This window comes from Triticum urartu, chromosome 6 (assembly GCF_003073215.2).
Source record: "Triticum urartu cultivar G1812 chromosome 6, Tu2.1, whole genome shotgun sequence".
In the NCBI taxonomy this organism is placed as follows: domain Eukaryota; kingdom Viridiplantae; phylum Streptophyta; class Magnoliopsida; order Poales; family Poaceae; genus Triticum; species Triticum urartu.
Window position 1 is genome coordinate 32,817,215 of NC_053027.1, and position 27,373 is coordinate 32,844,587.

Genomic DNA, 27,373 nt, shown 5'->3' on the forward strand with positions numbered 1-27,373 from the left:
TTGCTGTTTGAACCTGGGCTTGTGGATCACTTGTGCACCTGGGCCTTTCTGTTTATAGTTATGCAAAATAAGAACCTGGGCTCTAAAAAGGCCAAGGCCCAAACAAGATTTAGACTAAAAAGTCTTGGGCCTAAAAAAAGAAATGACTGTAAGAAAAAAATTTACAAAAGGCTGCATAACACAAAATAAAAAGGCCAAGGCCCAAATTCGAACTAGACTAAAAAGGCTGTGGCCCAAAACAATAGTGGAATATAAAAAAATTCATCAGAAAAAGGCTCCATTCCCAGAAAATAAAAGGCCAAATTATTGGGCCAGGCCCATGCAGATAAGCAAAATAAAGAGAGAGAAAAATTAAATGGGCTAAATTATTGGGCTTGGCCCATCAAGACGGCTGAAATGGACCGGGCTGATTCTATTTTACGACCTTTTCATTTGGTCGTAAGTCTGCCACGTCAGCTTGCCACGGTGGATCTGACGTGGTGTGGTCGGATTGCTAGTGACCAAAACAGTTGGTCGTTAAATATACGACCTTTTTTTGGTCATAAACGTTTGCGACCATTCCAGAAGAAAGGTCGCTATAGTCAGTTTATGACGGCCAGCTTTTGACCTTATGTTTTTGGTCACAAAAAGGTCACAAATGGAAATTTGTGACCATTCAATGACCAATAGTGGTGGTCACAAGTTGACATATTTCTTGTAGTGAAGATTGCCATGTTATGACGCAATGGCAGAACTTCAAAGTCAAGGCGGCTGTCGGCTCTGTTGCAGCTCCTGAACCCGATGCAACTTTTCACTGCCTTCCGATTCTAGAAGGATATGTTGTTCTGATGGTGGATGAAATAACAGAGGGATTTGAGGAGCTCGAGCTTGACCACCCTACCGGTGAAGGGGAGACTCGATTGGGTCTTGCTCTGAAAACTCCATGTCTATGGCGGAAGGAGCTCATCAACCTTCTGAACTGGATGCCTCCTCCTCCGGCGAGTCAGGGCACTCCGCCGCCTCCTCCGACGAGTGATCAGGGCACTACGCCTCCTTCTTCGGCTGCTCCGGCGCGTGGCGGCACTCCGTCTCCTTCTCCTCCTCCTCCTCCGGCGTGTCCAAGCAGCCCGCCTCCTCCTCCGCCTCATCAACAACAGCGGAAGACAGCCGCCGCCGCTCTGGCTGCTCCGGCGTGTCGTATGATGACCCACAAGTATAGGGTATCTATCGTAGTCCTTTCGATAAGTAAGAGTGTCGAACCCAACGAGGAGCAGAAGGAAATGATAAGCAGTTTTCAGCAAGGTATTCTCTGCAAGTACTGAAATAAGTGGTAACAGATAGTTTTGTGATAAGATAGATTGTAATGAGCGACAAGTAACAAAAGTAAATAAAGTGCAGCAAGATGGCCCAATCCTTTTGTAGCAAAGGACAAGCTGGAACAAACTCTTATAATAGGAAAAGCGCTCCCGAGGACACATGGGAATATCGTCAAGCTAGTTTTCATCACGGTCACATGATTCGCGTTCGATACTTTGATAATTTGATATGTGGGTGGACCGGTGCTTGGGTGCTGTTCTTACTTGAACAAGCATCCCGCTTATGATTAACCTCTATTGCAAGCATCCGCAACTACAACAAAAGTATTAAGGTAAACCTAACCATAGCATGAAACATATGGATCCAAATCAGCCCCTTACGAAGCAACGCATAAACTAGGGTTTAAGCTTCTGTCACTCTAGCAACCCATCATCTACTTATGACTTCCCAATGCCTTCCTCTAGGCCCAAATAATGGTGAAGTGTTATGTAGTCGACGTTCACATAACACCACTAGAGGCTAGACAACATACATCTTATCAAAATATCAAACGAATACCAAATTCACATGACTACTAATAGCAAGACTTCTCCCTTGTCCTCAGGAACAAACGTAATTACTCACAAAGCATATTCATGTTCATAATCAGAGGTGTAATAATATGCATATAGGATCTGAACATATGATCTTCCACCAAATAAACCAACTAGCATCAACTACAAGGAGTAATCAACACTACTAGCAACCTACTAGCACCAATCCCGGACTTTGAGACAATAATTGGATACAAGAGATGAACTAGGGTTTGGAGATGAGATGGTGCTGGTGAAGATGTTGATGGAGATTGCTCTCCCCCGATGAGAGGAGCGTTGGTGATGACGATGGTGATGATTTCCCCCTCCGGGAGGGAAGTTTCCCTGGCAGAATCGCTTTGCCGGAGCTCTAGATTGGATCCGCCAAGGTTCCGCCTCGTGGCGGCGGAGTCTCGTCCCGAAAAGTTCCTTCTTATTTTTTTCTCATCGAAAGACCTCATATAGGAGAAGATGGGCATCGGAGAGCCACCAGGGGGCCCACGAGGTAGGGGGCGCGCCTTAGGGGGGGCGCCCCCCACCCTCGTGAGAAGGGTGTGGGCCCCCTGGCCTTCATCTTTGGCGTGGATTTTTCTTTATTTCTTTTAAGACGTTCTGTGGAGTTTCAGGACTTTTGGAGTTGCGCAGAATAGGTCTCTAATATTTGCTCCTTTTCTAGACCAGAATTCCAGCTGCCGGCATTCTCCCTCTTTATGTAAACCTTGTAAAATAAGAGAGAATAGCCATAAGTATTGTGATATAAAGTGAAATAACAGTCCATAATGCGATAAATATCGATATAAAAGCATGATGCAAAATGGACGTATCAACTCCCCCAAGCTTAGACCTCGCTTGTCCTCAAGCGAAAAGCCGATAACAATAAATATGTCCTCATGTTTAGAGGTAGAGGCGTCGATAAAAATAAAATACGGACATGAAGGCATCATGATTATTCTCATAACAACAACATATATAGATTTTGTCATATGATTACTTATGTTCAAGTGATGATCTATTCACAATGCAAAAGTATAAATCATAAACCTTATTGGGCTCCAACAAACTATAATCTCAGTCATTGAAGCAATTGCAATTTATCATAACATCGGAAAGAGTCTATGTCAGAGCTTAAAAGCAAGTCCACATACTCAACTATCATTTAGTCCTCCATAATTGCTAACACTCACGCGATACTTGTGGTTACAGAGTTTTAATCGGACACAGAGAAAGATAGGGGCTTATAGTTTTGCCCCACAACCTTTTACCTCAAGGGTAATGTCAACAATAATGGTTCATGCTCCCCTACATCCAATTATATATATATATATATCATGTTCTTTCCAACATGATGAGCTTGCCAAAGGATAAAATGAAAAAGAAAAGGTGAAGATCACCATGACTCTTGCATAAGGTAGAAGATAATAATAAAGGATAGGCCCTTCGCAGAGGGAAGAAGAGGTTGCCATGCGCTTTTATGGTTGGATATATAAAATCTCAATGCGAAAGAACGTCACTCTATATTGCCCCTTGTGATATGAACCTTTATTATGCAGTCCGTCGCTTTTATTACTTCCACATCACAAGATCGTATAAAGCTTATTTCTCCCACACCAATCAATCATACATATTTAGAGCAATTTTTATTGCTTTGCACCGATGACAACTTATTTGAAGGATCTTACTCAATCCATAGGTAGATATGGTGGACTCTCATGGCAAAACTGGTTTAAGGATATTTGGAAGCACAAGTAGTATTTCTACTTGGTGCTGAGAATTTGGCTAGCATGAGGGGGAAAAGGCAAGCTCAACAAGTTAGAGGATCCATGACAACATACTTTATCTCAGATATAAGAAAGACATAACTCATTACGTTGTCTTCCTTGTCCAACATCAACTCTTTAGCATGTCATATTTTAATGAGTGCTCCCAATCATAAAAGATGTCAATGGTAATATATCTATATGTGAAAACCTCTCTTTCCTTATTACTTCCTATTAATTGCAACCATGACCAAAGCTATGTCTGCCAACTCCCAACAACTTTTAATCATCATACTCTTTCTATGTGAAGTCATTACTCTCAATAAGGTCAATATGAACTTTTTGTTTCTTTTTATTCTTTTTCTCTTTTCTTTTATTCACCCAAGATCATGGCAAAATAATCAAGCCCTTGACTCAACACTAATCTTTATTATATATAGCTCACGAACTCGATTACATAGAGGGATCATAAAGCAAAACTCAAAATTAGATCATGTCATAAACTTTATTCTACTAGATCAAGATACTACTAATAGGATCGGACTAAGAAAAACGGTAAAGATAAGAGTTGCGATTGTGATACGATACCGGGGCACCTCCCCCAAGCTTGGCAGTTGCCAAGGGGGGTGCCCTTACCCATGTGATCATGTCTCCTTCTTTGTTGTTGGTGTAATATTCTTGGCGATTATTCCTCTCAGGGTACGGTTCTCCTCCTCTAGCTTATTGACTTGCTGCTTGAGGTCCATTATTTCCTTACGAAGCTTTCCTGTGACAGCTAAAGCTCCTTGCACCCAAGGGTGTTGCATAGCTGTGGGAGAACAAGTGACACTCCTCTCCATATTTTCATAAGTAAGAAATCTAACATTAGAAGGGATAACCGAGTTAGGAATAGCTGAGCTCTGTAGTTCCCCCATCGTGAACCCAGCTCGGAGGCGAGAGGTGACTTCTTGATCCTCCATAGCATCTACTCTCATCAAGTCAGCCTCCATCCCCTCCTCCATTGTTGGCCCAAAGTGGTCAGCATCGCTGTTTGCCCTTGGTTCTGGTGCCGGATTAGATACCCGGCTCTCCCCGATTGACTCTTGAGAAGACATCTTGCTCTAATCTGCAGCAGCAACAGCTCAAAAACAAAAAACAGAGGAAATTTGCGTGATACGGGAGTCAAAACCTTCGGGAGGTTATATAATGAATTTTTACTGACCAAAATACGTAACGTGCAAGAAAACGGAGTCCGGAAGGCACATGAGGTGCTCACGAGGTAGGGCGCGCCCAGGGGGGTAGGGCGCGCCCACCACCCTCGTGGGGCCCTCGTGTCCTTCCCGGACTGCTACTTATTTTTCTATTTTTCTAAATATTCCAAAACAGAGAAATATTTCCTTAAAAATTGTTTTGGAGTCGGTTTACTTACTGTACCACATACCTATTCCTTTTCGGAGTCTAAAACGTTTCGGAAAGTGTCCCTTATGTATTCCTCCGGGGTTACGGTTTCAATAATGTTGGTTTCAACATTTATGGGATTACCTGAGATATAATGTTTAATTCTCTGACCGTTTACCACCTTCGGATTTGTGCCCTCGAAGTTGTTGATTTTTATGGCACCGGAACGATAGACCTCTTTGATAACATAGGGGCCTTCCCATTTAAAGAGAAGTTTTCCTACAAAAAATCTTAAACGAGAGTTGTATAGCAATACATAATCACCTACATTAAACTCACGCTTTTGTATCCTTTTGTCATGCCATCTTTTAACTTTTTCTTTAAACAACTTGGCATTTTCATAAGCTTGGGTTCTCCATTCATCAAGTGAGCTAATATCAAATAACCTCTTCTCACCGGCAAGTTTAAAATCATAGTTAAGCTCTTTAATAGCCCAATATGCTTTATGTTCTAGTTCTAGAGGTAAGTGACATGCTTTTCCATAAACCATTTTATACGGAGACATATCCATAGGATTTTTGTATGCAGTTCTATAAGCCCATAATGCATCATCAAGTTTCTTAGACCAATTCTTTCTAGACCTATTAACAGTCTTTTGCAAAATTAATTTGAGCTCTCTATTGCTCAACTCTACTTGACCACTAGACTGTGGGTGATAAGGAGATGCAATTCTATGATTAACATCATATTTAGCAAGCATTTTACGGAAAGCACCATGAATAAAGTGTGAACCACCATCAGTCATTAAATATCTAGGGACTCCAAACCTCGGAAAAATAACTTCCTTAAGCATTTTAATAGAAGTGTTATGATCAGCACTACTAGTTGGAATAGCTTCTACCCACTTAGTAACGTAATCAACGGCAACTAGAATATGTGTGTATCCATTAGAGGCAGGAAAAGGTCCCATATAATCAAAGCCCCAAACATCAAATGGTTCAATAACAAGTGAATAATTCATAGGCATTTCTTGACGTCTACTAATATTACCAATTCTTTGACATTCATCACAAGACAAGACAAACTTCCGGGAATCCTTGAAGAGAGTAGGCTAATAGAAACCCGATTGCAATACCTTATGTGCAGTTCTATCTCCAGCGTGGTGTCCTCCACAAGACTCGGGATGACACTTGCGTAGGATCTGCTCTTGTTCATGCTCAGGTACACAACGTCTAATGACACCATATACTCCTTCTTTATAAAGATGTGGGTCATCCCAAAAGTAATGTCTTAAATCATAGAAGAACTTTTTCCTTTGTTGGTATGTGAAGCTAGGTGGTATAAATTTAGCAACAATATAATTAGCATAATCAGCATACCATGGAGTACTACGAGAAGTACTTATAACATTTAATTGTTCATCAGGAAAGCTATCATTAATAGGTAGTGGGTCATCAAGAATATTTTCTAACCTAGACAGGTTGTCTGCAACGGGGTTCTCAGCTCCCTTTCTATCAAGAATATGCAAATCAAATTCTTGTAGCAAGAGAACCCATCTAATAAGTCTAGGTTTAGCATCTTTCTTTTCCATAAGATATTTAATAGCAGCATGATCAGTTTGAATAGTTACTTTAGAATCAACAATATAAGATCTGAACTTATCACAAGCAAATACAACTGCTAAGAGTTCTTTTTCAGTAGTAGCATAATTTCTTTGAGCATTGTCTAGAGTCTTACTAGCATAATGAATAACATTTAATTTCTTATCAACTCTTTGCCCTAGAACAGCACCTACAGCATAATCACTAGCATCACACATAATTTCAAAGGGTACGTTCCAATCAGGTGGCTGAACAACAGGTGCAGAGACTAATGCTTTCTTAAGTATTTCAAATGCTTCTACACAATCATCATCAAAGACAAATGGTATATCTTTTGTAATAAATTAGTCAGAGGCCGAGAAATTTTTGAGAAGTCCTTAATGAACCTCCTATAAAATCCAGCGTGACCAAGGAAACTTCTTATACCTTTGATGTCCTTGGGACATGGCATTTTTTCAATAGCATCAACCTTGGCTTTATCAACTTCAATACCTCTTTCAGAAACTTTATGCCCCAAGACAATACCTTCATTAACCATAAAGTGGCACTTTTCCCAGTTCAAGACAAGATTAATTTCTTCACATCTCTGCAAAACTCGATCAAGATTGCTCAAGCAATCATCAAAAGAGGAACCATAGACGGAAAAGTCGTCCATGAAAACCTCACAAATCTTTTCACAAAAGTCAGAGAATATAGCCATCATGCATCTTTGAAAGGTAGCAGGTGCATTACATAAACCAAAAGGCATAAGTCTATAAGCAAAAGTACCAAAAGGGCATGTAAAAGTAGTCTTTGATTGATCTCTAGCCGACACAGGTATTTGAGAGAAACTAGAATAACCATCCAGAAAGCAATAGTGTGTATGTTTGCATAATCTTTCTAGCATTTGATCAATAAAGGGTAAGGGGTAATGATCTTTCTTAGTAGCTTTATTTAATTTGCGGAAATCAATTACCATTCTATAACCTGTGATAATTCTTTGTGGAATCAATTCATCTTTATCATTAGGAACAACAGTAATACCTCCCTTCTTAGGGACACAATGGACAGGACTTACCCACTCACTATCAGCAACGGGGTAGATTATACCTGCCTCCAGAAGCTTTAGTATTTCTTTCCTTACCACTTCTTTCATTTTAGAATTCAGACGTCGTTGAGGATCACGAACTGGTTTGGCATCTGCTTCCAAATTTATTTTATGTTGAAATAGGGTGGGACTAATGCCCTTAAGATCATCAAGAGTATATCCAATAGCAGCACGGTGCTTCTTCAGAGTTTTCAATAATCTTTCTTCTTCATGCTCTGAAAGGTTAGCACTAATAATAACAGGATATATCTTCTTTTCATCAAGATAAGCATATTTAAGATTATCAGGCAAAGGTTTGAGCTCAAACATGGGATCACCCTTGGGTGGAGGTGATCCCCTAAAATTTCAACAGGCAAGTTGTGATGCAGAATAGGTTCCTGTTTAAAGAATACTTCATCTATTTCCATTCTTTCTTTCATGAACATATCATTTACATGGTCTAGCAAATAGTGTTCTAAAGGATCACTAGAAGGTACGGCAATAGAAGCAAGACCAATAATTTCATCCTTACTAGATAATTCTTCCTCACGATGTTGTTTACTAAATTTAGAGAAATTAAACTCATGAACCATATCATCCAAACCAACAGTAACAATATTCTTAGTGCAGTCTATGGTAGCATTAACAGTATTTAAGAAGGGTCTACCAAATATAATTGGACAAAAGCTATCTTGCAGAGAAGTAAGAACAAGAAAATCAGCGGGATATTTAGTTTTCCCACACAAGACTTCAACATCTCTAACAATTCCAATTGGTGCAATAGTATCTCTATTAGCAAGTTTAATAGTAACATCAATATCTTCTAACTCAACAGGTGCAATTTCATTCTTAATTTCTTTGTATAAGTCATGAGGTATAACACTAGAATTTGCACCCATATCACATAAGCCATGATAATAATGATCTCCTATTTTAACAGAAATAATAGGCACACCTACCATAGGTCTATGTTTATCCTTATCATAAGGTTTAGCAATTCTAGCAGTTTCACCTTCGAACTGAATAACATGCCCATCAATATTATCAGACAAGAGATCTTTAACAATAGCAATATTAGGTTCTACTTTAACTTTCTCAGGAGGTGTATAAGTTCTAATATTGCTTTTACGAACAACAGTTGAAGCTTTAGCATGATCCTTTATTCTAACAGGGAAAGGTGGTTTCTCAATATAAGAAGTAGGAACAACAGGATCATTATAAGTGACAGTCTTTTCTTCAACTTTAATAGGTGCAGCTACTTTTACTTCTATGGAAGGATGATATTTAAACCACTTCTCCTTAGGGAGATCAACATAAGTAGCAAAAGATTCACAGAAAGAAGCTACTATCTCAGAGTCAAGTCCATATTTAGTGCTAAACTTACGGAAAATATCGGTGTCCATAAAAGATTTAACACAATCAAACTTAGGTGTCATACCTGACTCTTTACCTTCGTCGAGCTCCCAATCTTCAGAGTTGCGTTTAATTCTATCTAATAAATTCCATCTGAATTCAATAGTCTTCATCATAAAAGAACCAACACAAGAAGTATCGAGCATGGTGCGATTGTTTTCAGAAAGCCGAGCATAAAAACTTTGCATAATTATTTCTCTTAAGAGCTCATGATTGGGGCATGAATATAACATTGATTTAAGCCTCCCTCAAGCTTGAGCGATGCTTTCTCCTTCTCGAGGCCAGAAATTATATATATAATTGCGATCACGATGAACAAGATGCATAGGATAATACTTTTGATGAAATTCCAGCTTCAATCTTTTGTAGTCCCATGATCTCATATCATCACATAGCCTATACCATATCAATGCGTCTCCCTTCAAAAATAAAGGGAAGACCTTCTTCTTAGCAACATCATCGGGTATACCTGCAAGCTTAAATAATCCATAAACTTCATCCACATATATTAAGTGCTCATCAAGATGCTTTGTTCCATCTCCTGTAAAAGGGTTATCTAGCAGTTTTCCTATCATACCCGAAGGATACTCATAAGGAATTTCATTTTCAATAGGTTCAGTAGGTGAGGAGCAACTCTTTGCTCTACTGGTCGGGGTGAAGATACCCCGAACAAGCCCCTCAGAGAATTACTTTCCATAGTAACAAGTGACAGTAAATTTCAGCACACTATAAATTTTTTCTTACCAAATTCCACCTACCAAAGGCGCTACACTCCCCAGCAACGGCGCCAGAAAAGAGTCTTGATGACCCACAAGTATAGGGGATCTATCGTAGTCCTTTCGATAAGTAAGAGTGTCGGATCCAACAAGGAGCAGAAGGAAATGATAAGCGATTTTCAGCAAGGTATTCTCTGCAAGTACTGAAATAAGTGGTAACGGATAGTTTTGTGATAAGATAGATTGTAACGAGCTACAAGTAACAAAAGTAAATAAAGTGCAGCAAGATGGCACAATCCTTTTGTAGCAAAGGACAAGCCGGAACAAACTCTTATAATAGAAAAAACACTTCCGAGGACACATGGGAATATCATCAAGCTAGTTTTCATCACGTTCATATGATTCGCGTTCGATACTTTGATAATTTGATATATGGGTGGACCGGTGCTTGGGTGCTGTTCTTACTTGAACAAGCATCCCACTTATGATTAACCACTACTAGGGAAAAGGCTACTAGCAGCGCGGGTAAATTGGCTACTAGTAGCGCGGATACCCGCGCTACTACTATTGCGCTACAGCTAAAAGTTAGTAGTAGCATGGGTGCAACCCGTGCTACTACTAAAAAGTTAGTAGTAGCGCGGATGACACCCACGCTACTACTATTTGAAGCCCGCGCTACTAATAACAGAATAGTAGTAGCGCATCTATTATACCACACGCTACTAGTATCTTAAATACTAGTAGCACACATTTTTCCCCCACGCTACTACTAACAAATTAAGAATTTAAAAAAATAAAAATTAGATGCAACATTCATGGATGAAGATCAGAGACACGTCCAGTGCAAAATAAATTAAGGTTAAAGGACCATCTTAACACTTGCACCATTCATGGATGCAACATTGAACATCTCAACTACTACCTCCGTTTCGATGAATAAGTCATTCGCGTAGTTCTAGGTTGACGATTTAACTATCTAAATATGTATTATATGTGACAAAAAATATGTATTTAGAAACTACATCATTATAGAAATCTAGTGATATACTTTTCATGACATATAACACATATTTAATTCCTTAAATCGATGACCTAGAACTACGCGAATGACTTATTCACTTAGACGGAGGTAGTACAAGAGATCACGTGATTCCATTTAACAGTAAACGCACACAACCAAAGGTATCTTTCCTAGTGTTTCACCAGCAGCCTAAACATACCACTTCTCTAGATGTATCTACCAAGGCCCGGAGTTCAGATGCTGGTGGACCCCAATCCTCCCTCCCCCCAAACGATGGTATCGAGGTCCTCCACCTCGGCGACCTCCGGCGTCACGATCACCTGGACGATCATATGTGCGACGCTGTCGCCGGGCTTCACGGCAAAGTCCACCTCCGAGTGGTTGAAGAGCACGACGCCCACCAGGCAGCGGTAGTCCGCGTCGATCACCCTTGTGGCCACGTCGGGAAAGTGAAAACTTGTTAGTGCTTGTCAGCGTCCAAATCCAGCAGGGTATTTTCTTACTTTTTAGCACATGCACACGAATCAATAGTAATAACCAGAGGCTGGTCCTTACTTGTTGCACGAGACGTGAAGAAGGACGGGTCCCCTCCTTGTTGCACGAACGAATCAATGGGAGACATTGCCGCGAGCCGTGAAGAAGGCTGGGTCCCCTCCTTCTGTAAATAGCTCAGGTGCCTACCGTCCGTGAACTCATAGTAATGCATAATAACAAGAAAAAGAAAAAATAACCATGCATCCTAAATAAAAAGATCATTCTATGAGTCAGGTTGACAGTTTCGAGACGGCATAAGCATCCTAGATGAAAGAATTACCAGGATTTGTTTATTCTTTAGTGCTGATCTCCACGGGCAGCTAGCAGTGTATGCTGATGCACAATGTACACATCGAAGCCCCCAAAACCAAAAACATTTCTGAGTGAGCGACAAACCAACTGACTGCTCGACCCTAAAAACAAACATTTTTTTGTGACTTTCCCTCTCCATTAGTACAAAAGGCAGAGAAACAAACATTTTTTTGTGATTTTCATTTTCTTTTACTACAAAAGGCAGTAAAATAAACTAGAATTTTTTGTGTTTTTTCCTGCGCTTCGAAAGACAATACATAGAGCAAACAAACGGAATCCTCTCGAGATCTTTACTTTCTCCGTGGTGATTTGCGAACACCGCTGCCAGCCTACATATATGGAGTAATTCTCAGAAAATGTATGCTTGGAGTATCAATGGTTACTGTTTAAAATGATGAGAAAGATATATGTCTTGTGCATGCAGATTGGTAATTAAATTTTTTTACAGTTGATTGGCAATTCTTGTTATTCAATCTAATCTAAAAAGTGAAAAAAGACAAGGAGCGTACGCACCTTGACTCCCACAGGTGGATATACACGGCTAGCTTAGCTCAATCAGAATACTATGGTTTCTACAAAACTGTAGTTTTGGAAACTGTGAGGTGTTTGGCTAAACCAACAACAGTAGTTTCATAAACACTTGTATTCCTGATACAGTGTTTTTTTTCTAAAATCCTACGACCAACGACTGATGTAAGATGCCACCAAAAAATGTATCTCCATCTTGAAATTTAGATTTTATTGACACTATACATAGGTCAGACAAAACACTGTAATTCAAGCAAAAAACAGTAGCTTTGCTTAAGAACATGATACTGAGTACTTACAATTTATCTTAAAATTTCAGAATCAAGAAGTCGAAGGAAACAAAGGCGGAGTAAGAATGCGAGGATGAGTCATACCTGCAAGATGAAGAGCATGCATCCCTTCATGTAAGCCAAAAATAGCTTCTTGTGAAAAAGAAAACAAAGATCAGGTTTTTGTATCTAAATGGTTTGTAAAATATTGTATTTACAGAATGGGACGTACACATTTACTGAACTTCTTTAGAATGGGGCACAAAACTGATAAGAATACAAAAATATTCAGGTAAACTAGAAGTGACACATTACTGAAAATTACAGTCCAAAACCACTTTAAATTCAGGCAACCAAAAAGAGAAGGAATACACATTACTGGGCAAAAATGCACATTAAATTACAGTGCATATTTTTAGTCTAAATAAATGCTAGTTCTGTATTACTAACAGAGTGGCTTTCCGGATTGAATTGCATAGAAATTTTGATTAGAACAAAGTATGCTACTATTAGCAGCCTGCACACAAGTACTGGCAGTTATTTTCAAATCCTAGAAAATGACCTACGGGTATTGTGTCACATTAACCCTATCAAATTTGATTAGAATAAAGTACATGCCTGATAAGGGTAGCACATTAACCCTATCAAATCCTAGAAAATGACCTACGGGGAGTGTGTCACATTAACCCTATCAAATCCTAGAAAATGACCTACGGAGGTCAATCGTTGCAGCAGGCGGCGGCCGAGCCGACGGTTCGTTTGAGTCAAAGCGACGATGTCGTCTCGCCTCCCATTTAATCGTTAGACTCACGTTAGTATATTACAGAGAGAAACAAAAACACCAAGTAGTACTAGAACTATGAAAGCCACTCTTACCTTACTTGGTCATTTTGTCAAACACCTTCCGTGCGACAGCAGCTTGCACCGCCCGCATAGCACGGTCTTCAGTTGGTTGTGCCTCTTCTTCTGCTCACACAGGATACAAACAAGACAATGTTGTCATGTCCAGCAATCATACAGTCAAGATAAACAAATCGTCACTTTAGAATTCCATTTCCTAGTGCAGACACTACATCAGCCATCAGGTGTGATTTGGCATCGAATTTTCACTGCCGACAGCGATGACAGGCGAAAGGAAACACACTGTGTCATGTTAGTCCATGCTCTGATAGGCAGAATGTTCTTAAGGGCATTCTTCGCGTCTGTGCGCTTTTCTCGGACGTTGAACCGGATACAAGGCTGCGCAAAAATAATTACAGAACCATGGTCAAGCTCACATCCCAAATAGTTTTATTGAATACGCGCATATGCTACTGTACTTGGCATTTGGCAAGCCCTCAGGCACTCAATTTTTTGTGGGTGAAATTAAAGGAACCCTCAATTTGAATTTCATTATGAAATTGAGGTAGACCTCAAATGTGCAGTGGACCTGAAAAATGCACAGCACAATAGAGCTTCCATTGCTGAAGCGTGCAAACTAATCATCCTGCTAAGCTGACTGTGATGATGATCCCGGGCAGTAAATATTCCTCTTTTACAGCCTAGCCAGCTCTCCTAGCCTATCTAGTATAGCAATCCTAATGGGATTTGGAGAGCAAGAACTGAACTGGATGCGTGGATCGAATTGATTCGTCATCAGGAAAAAAGAAAGAGGGAGAAAGAGATGGATGGGGAAAGTCAGGGTGGGCGCACCGTGGATTTTGAGAGCGCCGCGGCGGTGGAGTGGAAGGACGCCGACGCTGCCGTCGCCGCCGCCGCCGCCGCGCCCTTCCTTGCAGCTGCTTGCATCCCGGGAGAAGAGGATGGGAGCGGGAGTGTGTGTGTTGGGGTCATCTTCTTGGCCAGGGCCCTCCGCTTCTCCTTGCGGCGGCGGCGGCTCTCGACGTCCTCCTCCGGCGCGCGCGTGCGGGCGCCCGCCGCGGCCGCGGCCGCGAGCTGCCGCCCCAGGTACACGTCGCCCCGCGTCGTCGCCGCGGGGCCGACCCCGTCTGCCGGAGGAGACGGCGAGGGGGACGGGGCGCTGGGGGAGGCGGCGCGCGCGCGGGTGGAGAGGGAGAGGGAGGCGGTGGCGGTGGCGGACGGGTGGTGCTTGGTGGGGACGTTGGGCGGCGGCGCCGGGGACTTGGGAAAAAGGAGAGGAAGAGTGGGCGGAGTGGTCAAGAGGGGAATTTGGGCTTTGGCCTCCGCCAGCTATGTGTATACATGCGTCGGTGGTTCTACAGCAGTAGCGCTGGGTTTATACCCACGCTGCTCCTATGGCATGTCGCGGGAGGCACGATGAAGACCACATAATAATAGCGATGAAGATCACATAGTAGTAGCACGGAGTTTATAAACCGCGCTACTACTATCAACTTAGTAGTAGCGTGGGTTTATATCCCCCGCTACTACTACTGCTTGTCCGGGCGGGCACGATGGAGAACACTTAGTAGTAGCGCGGGTTTATAACCCGCGCTATTACTATCAATTAGTAGTAGTGTGGGTTTACAACCCGCGCTACTACTAATTAGCAGTAGCGTCTTTTTTTGTGCTGCGCTGCTGTTAAGATTCTGTGTATAAAGTTTTTCCTAATAGTAAACCTCTATTGCAAGCATCCGCAACTACAACAAAAGTATTAAGGTAAACCTAACCATAGCATGAAACATATGGATCCAAATCAGCCCCTTACGAAGCAACGCATAAATTAGGGTTTAATCTTCTGTCACTCTAGCAACCCATCATCTACTTATTACTTCCCAATGCCTTCCTCTAGGCCCAAATAATGGTGAAGTGTTATGTAGTCGACGTTCACATAACACCACTAGAGGCTAGACGACATACATCTTATCAAAATATCAAACGAATACCAAATTCACATGACTACTAATAGCAAGACCTCTCCCTTGTCCTCAGGAACAAACGTAATTACTCACAAAGCATATTCATGTTCATAATCAGAGGGGTAATAATATGCATATAGGATCTGAACATACGATCTTCCACCAAATAAACCAACTAGCATCAACTACAAGGAGTAATCAACACTACTAGCAACCTACTAGCACCAATCCCAGACTTTGAGATAAGAATTGGATACAAGAGATGAACTAGGGTTTGAAGATGAGATGGTGCTGGTGAAGATGTTGATGGAGATTGTCCTCTCCCGATGAGAGGAGCGTTGGTGATGACGATGGTGATGATTTCCCCCTCCAGGAGGGAAGTTTCCCCGGTAGAATCTCTTTGCCAGAGCTCTAGATTGGATCCGCCAAGGTTCCACCTCGTGGCGGCGGAGTCTCGTCCTGAAAAGTTCCTTCTTATTTTTTTCTCATCGAAAAACCTCATATAGGAGAAGATGGGCGTCGGAGAGACACCAGGGGGCCCACGAGGTAGGGGCGCGCCCTAGGGGGGCGCCCCCCACCCTCGTGAGAAGGGTGTGGGCCCCCTGGCCTTCATCTTTGGCGTGAATTTTTCTTTATTTCTTTCAAGACGTTCCGTGAAGTTTCAGGACTTTTGGAGTTGCGCAGAATAGGTCTCTAATATTTGCTCTTTTTCCAGACCAGAATTCCAGCTGCCGACATTCTCCCTCTTTATGTAAACCTTGTAAAATAAGAGAGAATAGCCATAAGTATTGTGATATAAAGTGAAATAACAGTCCATAATGTGATAAATATCGATATAAAAGCATGATGCAAAATGGACGTATCATCGTAGCACTCCGCCTCCTTCTCCACCTCGTAAGCAACGAAGGAAGACAGCCGCCGTCACTCCGGCTGCTTCGGCGTCTAGCAGTACAGCCAGAGACGAGAGGCAATACAGATTCGGTCCATCTCTCAAACCTATAGAGAAGTTACCATACGAGATGACCGAGAAGGAAAACGCGGAGATCTGTCAAGCCCAAGTGAGGGAATTCTTTGAAACGCGAAGAGTTATGAGGCATGACCTCGTTGGAATTGATACGTTGTCTGTTCCATTTGAGAAGTTCTTCCAGTTTTTCAATTAAAAGGCCCTCGATAAAATAATCGTCACTTGCTACTGTCTGTAAGTACTACATTTGTAATTAAGTCTCTATATATAGCTCAGCTCTTTTATTGCATGTATATATAATTATTCTCACTATATTATGCAGATTAAAGATCGTTGAATGCAGAAAGGCAGAAATCTGTGATATTGGGTTCATTAACACAAATCTCATAGATGAATGGACGGCTAAATATGATGTCAAACAAACCGAGGCCAACTTGCTACGATCGTTGCTTCAAAATCAAAACAAAGTTAAATACTCTTTCCTTACAACTTCAAGTAAGTGTTACTGTCTTGTGGACATTCGGTTTCCATTATTACTCGAGTTTATAGTAATGTAATTGATGAGTTATGCATGCGTGCGCAGCTTCCACTATATTCCCCTAGATATTAAGCTTGAGCAGGGACTAGTAACAGTTTTAGACTCGAGGAGAAAAAATCCCAAGGACTACGCGGCCATGACTAAAATAATAGAGAAGTAAGTTCAATCGATCATTATCGCGCCATATCCGCAACTTTGTTCATTTCCTGATATCAAGTAATTGTTTTCTTTGTCTCGTAGGGTTTGGAAAGTATTCACCACACAAGCTCCGAGACTGCCGGAGGAGCTGCGATTTACACACCCGAAAGTAAGTACTACTGTTCCGTGCATCTCCTGTTGATTCTAGCTACTTTCATCAATACCATTAATAATGCTTCATTATCAGTTTGATTGACCTCTATTTCTTGTAAAGTGCTTGTGGCACGAACCCGGGAATAATTAGTGTGGATACTACGTTTGCGAGTTCATCTACAACGTGACTTGCAAAAATAAGCAGGGCTACTCTAAAAGACAATTTGAAGTGTGTAAGCAATAATATTTGCAATTTCATTTTATTACACCATCATTTGTGTTGAATTTCATTCATATATATGTATTGACCCCCTTCTTCAAATTAGATGTGGGAGATGCGGAATGAACTCCTACCACAAGATCGCATACGAGCAATTCAAAAAAAATTGGCGGGATTCTTTCTTGACCACGTCATCAATAAAGCCGGAAAATACCATGTGAAACTTGAGTCCAGATGTTATTGAATTGTAAAAGATCTTATATTGTATATATGTAGCCAGTAGCGTCGGATAAATATACGAAAACTTGTTGTTCGACCAATCTCTCGGAGAAGGAGAGGTCGATCACTTCTCTCTGTATATATTCATGACGATCTTCTGTACTTAATGGTTTCCTTCATTTGCTTACTAACTAGTGTGTCAAGTCCTCTTTATACGTATAATACATAGCGTCGACCAAGCACGGAGATAAGATAGGACACTTCTCTCGATTAGCTAGCTAACACAATATATGAAACCCCTAAATTAACCCTACAAAACCCCCAACCTGCCCTCCATTTCAAAAAAAAACAAAAACCCCAGCCCCTGAACTACTGACGCGTGGATGCCTTTTGGTCCCGGTTGGTGCTACCAATCAGGACAAAAGGCCCTCATGTCTGGGCAAGCCGCAGCGGCCACGTGGAGGCCCATTTGTCCCGCTTCGTAGCCGAACCGGGACTAAAGTTATTGGGATTTAGTATCAACCCTTTAGCCCTGGTTCCCGAACTGGGACAAATGGGCCTTATGAACCGGAACAAATCAGTCTTTTTCTACTAGTGTTGCCTCGGTTGCCCATAATGGGAACTGGAACATCTCATTTCGTCGAACATTTGGGCCCAAGCAATGGCGGGGCCAGTATTGGGCCAAGGCTCAGACCGCTCCAGGCCACCTTTTTACTGTAGCATTTTAGCTACAGTAAGTCAATTGGGCATCAGGCCCCAGGACACAGCCACGGCTGTCTGGGCATGTCTCTGCTACTGGGCCCAAGGAAATCATTGCTTGGGCCAACCTCAGGTGACCCTCCCGCCGCTGCTTACAGACTATCTGGGCACCATATTTTGGCACTTGAACCTGTCAAGACTCTTCTTTGTCGGCTTGGCATATCACACTCTATGTCATGCACCGACTAACGCATGGACCATACCTTTATGAAAAGCCATATTTTGGCACTTGAACATGTCAAGACTCTTCTTTGTCGGTTTGGCATGTCACACTCTATGTTGTGCACCGACTAATGCATGGACCACACCTTTATGAAAAGCGTACCTCCCTTTGATGATCAAGATATTTGTGTTGCAGGTGTTGCCTGACCACCTCTAGCCTCTCATCACGAACAAAGTTGGTCAAGTGTATGTGCTTGGTGATGAGTTGTGCCCTCTGTGTGGTGTCATGAGTCTACGCATGGGTATTTAGCTAGTATATTCATTATTTTTTTGCGGTTGAGCTAGTATATTCATTAGACGATATGTGAATGTGTGTACACATGCGTTACGTGTCCTATACACCAATGTTATAGTAGAGTGCTCCTATAATGCGTGTCTGGTTGTAGACCAAATCCCCACCTTGGATGCTAAATGGTGCGGCCCATATAATGCTTCATCACTTAGCACCTACTGCGCCATGTACACTATTGTTTTAAGTGGATTTTTTCCATCTTTATCAATATGTTTATAAAACTTCAAAATGTTCACAAATTTTACGAAACAGTTACGAATATAAAAAAAATATCATGATGCAATAAATCTCTAGGATTTTTTTTAGAAAATCACAAATTTTTAAAGATGTTCATGGATTTTAGAAAATGTTCCTGATTTAGAAAAAAGATTTAAAATTTGAAATTCTGTTCCAATATAAAAATAAATTCACAATTTTCTAAAAATATTCCCAATTTTAATAAAATGTTAACTAATTTTAAAATGAAAATTGAGAAAAGAAAAACAGAAAATAAAAAAAAAACTTAAAATGGCATAAGAAAGCACACACAAAATTAAAACTCTGGTTAAAGGGGGGGGGGTTTGGGAGTTGGGGCCATGTTTTCTCATGAACCCCTGCGTGGGATAGGATATGTCTTGCTTGAGAGCTCCTTGTCAGCAATTTAAGTGCCAGTTACGAAAGGTGGCGATCGCGCGCGGTGCCAGAGGGTCGCGACCCACTATAGCGCTAGTTGGCTCTCTCGCTTCGCCAGCTTGCTTCTTTTTTCTTTTCATTCTCTATAAGAAGCTAGTTTATTATCGCTTTTTTCTGCAGTTGGTCTTCTCCAGCAGGGTTTTCATAGTACTTTGAAAAAAATGTGAGATTAAAACCATTTACATATTTCAAAGAGAATATCACAATTTTAGAAAAAAAAATGAATTTGAAAATTTTCACTGAATTGAATAAATTTTCCTGAATTTGTGGATTTCAAAAAGGTGAACGAATGTGAAACAAAGTTCATCGATTTTGAAAAAAGTACAATGATTTGAAAAAATTCATTGATTTTGAAAACATGTTTATCGATTTTAGGAAAAAAAAAAGTTCATCAATAGAAAAAATTCAAAAAATTGCAAAAAGTTTAGAGATTTGAAAAAGTTCATTGAAAAATAAAAATAAAAGGAATAAATAAAAATAAAATAATTAAATAAAAGTAAAAAACAAAACTGGTATAGAAAATAGACAAATAAAAAAAAGTACTGGATAGGAAGTTTCTGGAAGCTACCCAAAACTAGTGATCGAACTCTCTCGGATACATTTTAATGGGTCGTGCCAGACGACGCAGCATCAATGGGGAGGGGGGGAGGGGTCATCTGTGCCCGTTTGTGGCAACACCTTAAACCGGCGCAACGGACGCCAAATAGAATTTGGGGTCTTGCTTCGTACAAGACTCAACAAGCGCTCGACTCAAGGGCGCTGCACGTCGCAACTATTGGGCCGACCCAAGTAGCTTCATGTTTGTTTGTTTTCCCTTTTCTGCTTTTGGGCGCATCTATATCTCGCTTGATGCGAGTTAGAAAAATGGGTCGGCCTAGTGAGAAGCGACTATTTCCTTTTTTGTTTCCTCCTGTTTTGCTTTCCCACTTTTTTCTTTTGTTTTTTAAAAGTTTGCTTTTATTTCTAAATTTAATTTTTAAAAGCTGTTCATCACACATTTAAAAATTGTAAACATATATTTGAAAAAGTAGACATTGACATATATATACTCAAAATATGTTAATCATGTATTTGTAAAAAGATAAACATGTACAAAAGAAATGTTTAAGATGTATAAGAAAAATGTACAATATGTATGAAAAACAATTCATCAAAACATATATTTGACAAATGTTTACCATGTACTCAAATATGTTAAACGTGTATGCAAAATTTAGTCATCAAAAATGAGTTGAAGAAAGTTAGTTCGTTATTTGAAAAAAAATGTCAATAACAATATTGTTTATTATGTATCCAAAAATTATATCATGTATAAGAAAAAGTAGACATACAATTATATATAAAAAACTGTTAATGATGTAGGTGAAATTTTTTTAATGTGTATGAAAAAAATATATTTCGGATGTGTCCAGAAAATGTACAATGTGTATGGGAAAAGTAGATAGGCATTGAATAATCTTGAAGAAAACCAGTAAAGAAATACTAAAATAAAATATCAAACCAAAACTGATGTAAACCATGAGAAAAACACACAGATGAAAAAAGAAAAGAAAAGACCTTATGAAAACTGATGAAAACATAAAAAATACATTAAAGGAAAAAAGAGAAAAAGAAAACCAAAGAAAACCGGTGAGAAAGGTAAAGAAAACGCATAGAAAAAGATAGAAAAGAGAAAGCAATGAAATTGAAGAAGACAGGTAAAAATAATAAAGAAAAAACAGTAAAATGAAAGAAAGAAAAAAAAAGAAGGCGGGAAATCCCAGACCAGTCCAACCAGGGTACAATAGAGGAAAGAAGAAAAAACAACCGAGAGAGCTAAATGCGCCAATGGACTGGCCCATATTTGAGGGCGCAAGAGGCAAACCAGAGCTACATCTCGCAACAGACGAGATATAGCTGTGGCGTCTGTTTCTTCATCCATTTCTTTTTACCTCTGTTTATATTTGAGCTATATATCTAATTAATTTAAAAATTCTATAATATTTTCAACGTGCATTAGACAAATTTTAATGGAATGTTGAAAACTGTTCATGCTATGTCTAGAAGATGTTGATAGCATTCATCGAAATGTTTGTGACATTTTAAAAATATTTATGTGTTTCTAAAAGGTATTTGTAGAATTTTAAACAATGTACTTTTTGCAAAATTAAAAAATTATACATGACATTTTAGAAAATGTACATGCATTAAAAAATATTTGCAATTTTTTAAAAAATGTTCGCATAGTTTAAAAAATGTAAAAATGTGAATAGTGTATTTGAAAAATGTTTAACACATATTCAAACCATGTATTCGAAAACTGTTTGACGTGTAAACAAAAATGTTCCAGATGTATAAGAAAATGCTATGCGTATTATAAAAGTAGACAGGTATTGAGTGACATTTGAAAGAATAGTTTTACAATGTAATTTTTTCGTAGTTTTAAGTGAGAATTTGTATCGTTAATGAAATTGAACATGTATTTGAAAAACAATTAACACATATTCATTAAATTTCTTCTGCGGCTGCTGCTCTGGCTCAAAAAATTCCTTCTGCTTGCGTGATCAGAGCCACGGCGGTTACGGGGCTGGCGGCGACGACCGTATGGTGTCATCCTCTTCTGCTCGCGTAATCGGAGTGATGCATCGCGGCTGCTGCTCCGGCGGCGCGGGTGGTCGTGCCTGGACGGGAACTTGCCTGGCAGGGCGGACGCGGATGGGGTGTGCGGTGCCGGTGCCACCCATTGCATCCAAAGATCCAACCACCACCATCGCTCGTCTTCCACTACACCGACGTACACCCCACGGGATCTTCTACTTTGTTTCCTGTGCAAGGCGTACCATAGTGCTTCTCTAGAGCTGAATAGACACTCAAGATGCGTAGTTGTTCCCATGCTTATGGTATCATGCAAAATTTGAACCTATTCCCAAGGGAAATGGCGCATTCATCTTTTCTTCACGTGAAGTGATGAACATATACATAAGTTGTAAAAAAAAGAAGTGATCCCCGTGCCCCCCGGCCAACCCTTTGTTTCGTGGAATTTCCTACACATCCCACTTCAATCATTAACTAATACTTCAAGTGGGGAATTTTAAGTTTTGTTTCATGTCTATGTGGTGATATATCTACGGACTATACATTCCTATCACTCTATAAAAACACAGATGGGCGTGGTTTCGACAACAGTCATTCCTACTCAAACCACTCTGCTCGTCTTATGCTTTTGCCCTTTGACCGTTTGATCGTCACATTGAAAAAATCATAACAAATCCATACTAACTCAGAAAAATGTGAATAAGATATCAAAATGTTCAGAAAAACATCATCTATAGATGCATGTCATTTGCATTCATGACAAAGGTGTTAGAAGGTCCCCATCTCGGTTTGAGCTTATCTGATCTCAGCATGAATAGTCAAATCTGAAAAAGATGAAAAATTCTAAAAAAAAATTGTGGCACCAATGTTTTGAGTTCTTGCCAAGTTTTATAAGGACGTGTTTGGTTCCTGTCATGGATCGGAATATCACGGGTCGGACCCGTTCCTCAACCTGATTCTCGCGTTTGGTATATGCATGGAACGGTGACCGACTCGTTCCCGCGAACCGAATATTCGGCTCAGATCCGGAACGAGGTGAGACCTCGAATTCGAGCGGATCACACGGAACCGTCTCCCCCTCGTCTCTCTCCCGCGACCCTATCCCCTCTCGCCTCTCCTCTCTGGTGCGCCGCCTCCCCCTCGTCTCTCTCCTCCCTCGATCCACGCCACCGGTAGCTCGCCGCTGACTGTTCTTCCTCCACGCCACCCTCTCCCTCGTCTTCTCCTCAATCAGCTGCGGGGCGGCGGACGAGCGGCTGCGGGCCGACGGTCTTGAAGCTGGGCGGCGAGCCAGGCTACTTCGGCGCGAGGATTAGAAGCCAGCCAGCGGCAGCCACACCTGGTCGGCGGCAGCATCAGCTTGCCTGGGTAGCGGCAGCGGCCAGAGAGGAAAGGAGCAGACGGCGTTCAGTATTTATGGATGCGTTCAGTTCTGCTAGATGCGTCCATGCCAAACTCAACCTGTTCCTGATGCTTGCAGTGAGAATTTTTTATTTCGTTCATGCCTGTAGATTTTTGCCGGATGCGTTCATGCCAAACTCGACATGGCAAACTCTTATTGTGGATAGAAAACAGTGAGATTTTTTTTTCATGCATGAACCGTAGATCCTTTTTAGAAATTGACAAAATGTAAAGAGCTATAATTGTGACAATGTATATACATATGTGAGAGTCCCACCATTTCTATGCAAAGATTTGAGATAAACCATATGCATTACGTGGAAAAATCCATTCTGTGCTATCCAACCAAACGCTGAGATAGAACCATTCCATTCCTCCTAATTCCCTTCACCAAACACCGGAACGGAACCAACCCATTCTGATGGAACGGAACCATGACATTACATTCCACTTCGTTCCCGAACCAAAGACACCCTAAGGGAATGGCATTCGTGGAAGCCGTGGCATAAAAGAAAACCACCATCTACGGTTACATTACTGACAACTCTGCAATGATGTGCAAGTTGGTGAACCTCCTTTTGCAGGGGAGCAACATTCCATGCTGGAATTGGCTTCATGCTTCATATGATCATCCTTACAACCCTGCTAAGCATATAATGGATACTGCTACTTGGAGGACTCTCGAGTCGATGATTCCGATGGTCATGGATACACGTTGTGCACCAGGTGACGTCTCTAACATACTCCCATAGTTTCATTAGTTATCTCTGATTTAGTACAAAGTTGTACTAAATCAGCGATAACTAATATGAAACGGAGGAAGTATCATTCTGGCTCGACCGTTGGTGTTCTGCTCAGCGGCAGAAGGATGTTTCCTCGGTGCTCTTCTCATTCCCCATAGACAAATAGTGCTCAGCGAAATCTCAGTTTGCTGAGAACTCCTGCTCCATTAAGCTTAGGCCAGTGCTTCTGGCAACTGCTGCAACGATGGCATTAACGCTGCTGCTCTTAATTCTGGGCAATCATCGGCGAAGCCTAGGCTTGGACTCTGATAGGCGTGGTGTTTGGACGCTCCACAAGCGCGAGCTTTGGATGTGCAGGTCAAAGAAAGATTCTGAAAAGGTCGCGCCCATTCTATTACTTTCTGTTTGCTTTTTCTATTGAAGCTTGTTTCCCGCCAAATCTTTATCACCTTTCAGCCTCCTTTGTTGCCAGCTCGTAGGCAAATTTATCCTAAGGTAATTTATCCCTAATGAATATTCTGCCCATGTAATCCTCATTGGTTACTAAACTTCGCCTTACGGTATTGCTATCCTCCTTTCGATTTGGTTGTGATGATGAGAACTAATGTTGCCCATCTTGCTCCGAGGGGCTGCAGAGAAGACATAACAGGCTACCTGAGAGAGAGTGGCCCTTTGCAATTGCTTTGATCCTATTGCATGGATGGATCTGTATGTGCTCATCACACTGTGAGTAGTTGTTATAAAATGGCGATTTCGACTCATCCAGCTAGGTCAGCACGACAGTTGCCTGATCGCTCTTGAGCTTATCATGATCAAGCTCCAGTTGTGAGTATTTTTCAACCAATTCATGATCTGAATTTTTGGCTAGGTAGGGAACAACGGAAGCCTGAAACTTGGACCAGGTCTGCCATAAGCCTACCCATGCTGTTGTTCCGGTCCAAAATTTCTCTCCTGCTCGCGTGACAAGAGCCATGGCGGTTACGGCGGCGACGGCGACGACGACGACCGTATGGTGCCATCCTCTTGTGACCGTATGATGCATCGCGGTTCCTGGTCTGGCGGCGTGGGTGGCCGGGGCACGGTGCCTAGATGGCAACTGGCCAGCTGGCAGAGCTGACTCAGATGGATGGCGTGCCACCCATTGCGTCCAAGATCCAACCATGCTTAAGCTCATGGTATCATGCAAAATTTGGACATGTTCCCTGGCGAAATGGCGCATTCGGTTTTGCGTCTTCCCTCACATGACGTGATAGGGACAATAAAATGTAGTATTAGAAACATGTTCCTCCCGTGGAGAGCTACAAAAGGACCACTTGCTTGCTTGGCTCCGTGGGGCCGGCAGCAGCACGTGCTTGTTGCGTTGTCCACTCTTTCTGTTCAGGCAGTTGCGTTGGTTTATGCAAATGGCTGTACGAGTGTATATACACTTGCAGCGGAAAGCTAGAAATCGTCATGCTGGAAACGGAAAGCTCTTGGATGCAGTAGCAGTTTAATTTGAATGCGAGAATGAGCCACCGAGGAGTAGTAGTAGTGCCCTTTCAAAAAACTGGAACGACAAGCCAAAAAAATAAAAGCTGGAACGATTATAATCACGTACGTGAACCTGCTATCGATGAAACAAAGGAGCGAAAACAAGATAAAAAAGATTCCGTGACAGAGGGAAAAGGACACTCCGTAAGCGGCTTGAGAGGCCCACGGCTGGAAATGGGAAACTCCGACCTTGTTGGATCTACCGTGGCTCGCGAGGCCCACGGCGATGAATATGATTGGTCGCCAATTAGCCTCTGCGTAAGTACAATCTGTCAAAATGAGCACTGCTCTCTGACTGACATGCACACTTGCCAGGTCGGCAAACGGCGCGGTCGAAACATACAAAGAGCAGGCGTGATTCTGGCCCAAACAGTAAGGCCAACTCCACCGCGTGACCTCAAACGGACGTCCGGATTGGCCGGATTTTATCCCTTTGGGGCGCCGATGGATTCACCCGTGTCCGTCTTTGTCAGATGGGTTGTGCGTGCATGCACCGCGCGGCCGCACCCCAAATCATGTCTGGGATGGACGGGAATAAAAGAAATATTAAAACTAAAACAAAATAACTAAAAAACTAAATAAACACATTTTAAAAAAACATAAAATATATATAGGGGCGGCCACAAAACGGCCCAGTTTCCACGGCCACTTAAAAGGCCCATTTTTCATAATTAACATATAAAACAAAATAAAAAAACACCTCCGCCTCCCGCGCGCTCCTACCGCGCCCGTCGGTGCCGTGGCCGTCGCCGTCTTCACTGGCCGCCGGTGTCGTCGTCGTCGCTGACGAGGTCGACGTAGTCCGGCGGCGTCCACAGGTGGGCCGGAGGTGCGTGGTGGACGGGGCGGGTTGGACGGCCGGAGCTGCCTGCACCACCTCCTCCCGTGGCGAGGCCTCCCGCTCCGGTGACCGCGGCGGAGTGGGGCACCAGTTCACGCCACGCCCGCGGACATCTCCGGAGCAGTGCAGGACCAGCGCCACCTCTGGCCCAGCAGCTGCTGGAACGCGGCCGGCGGGTCCTCCCTCCTCTCGTCCTCCACGGCCACCATCTGGAGCTCCGGGAAGGCGACGTCCCCGGCGGCAGAGAGGGCCATTGCCTTCTCCAGGCCGTCCCACTGCCGCTCGTCATGCGTGTACATGGAGTCGTCCATGACACGCTTGAGGAGACGGGCCTCCTCCTCCGCTGACATGCGAGGAGGTGGAGGGGGCGATGGCGACGGCGTGGGCGTGACGCCGCGCACCCGCCTACGCCGGCGCTCCTGGGCGCGCCCCTGTCGTGGCCGCCGCGGCCCCGTCAAGGTGCCGGCGAAGAAGGACGCGCGCCTGGTGTCGTGCTCGTCACGAAACCAGGTGTCCCACAGCGCGGAGTCGGGGGCGTACCTGGGGTCGTAGAAGAGGTCGTCGGGGAGGAGGCGGCGGCGGCGCTCGATCTCCTCTTCGCGCGTACGGTCGCTCGTTGGGACCGGCGGGATGGGGACCCGGTCGGCGGAGAGGTGCCAATTATTGGGGAGATGGGCGTCGCTCCAGGGAAGCGGCGTCCTCGTCTCCCAATAACGGCGGCACATCGACGCTCGGACGTAATGCCGGTCGCGCTCGCCGGCGGACGTGGGCGCGATGGAGAAGGCGGGCGGCGCGGGGACCAGGCGTGGTGGCGATGACGAGGCGG

General features: G+C 42.5%; 1 protein-coding gene across 1 annotated transcript; it reads right to left on the reverse strand.

The window, feature by feature from the left end:
* Positions 1–11,705: 11,705 nt before the first annotated feature.
* Positions 11,706–22,208, reverse strand: LOC125516480 (formin-like protein 18). Its single transcript, XM_048681910.1, has 5 exons — positions 22,135–22,208; positions 14,155–14,678; positions 13,344–13,428; positions 12,568–12,615; positions 11,706–11,994 (listed from the first exon to the last, which is right to left on the reverse strand). The coding sequence occupies exons 1-4, from the start codon at positions 22,206–22,208 to the stop codon at positions 12,594–12,596; spliced, it is 705 nt and encodes a 234-aa protein (XP_048537867.1). The 3' UTR covers positions 11,706–11,994; positions 12,568–12,593.
* Positions 22,209–27,373: the final 5,165 nt, after the last annotated feature.

Bases quoted from the DNA above. Each gene is read 5' to 3' on its own strand.
- LOC125516480 (XM_048681910.1), bottom strand. From the start codon at position 22,208: ATGGTGGTGGTTGGATCTTTGGATGCAATGGGTGGCACCGGCACCGCA. The intron at 13,429-14,154 runs GTGCGCCCACCC...CTGTGTGAGCAG, and splicing joins CGGCGCTCTCAAAATCCACG to AAGAAGAGGCACAACCAACT. The intron at 12,616-13,343 runs GTAAGGTAAGAG...CTTTTTCACAAG, and splicing joins GTGTTTGACAAAATGACCAA to AAGCTATTTTTGGCTTACAT.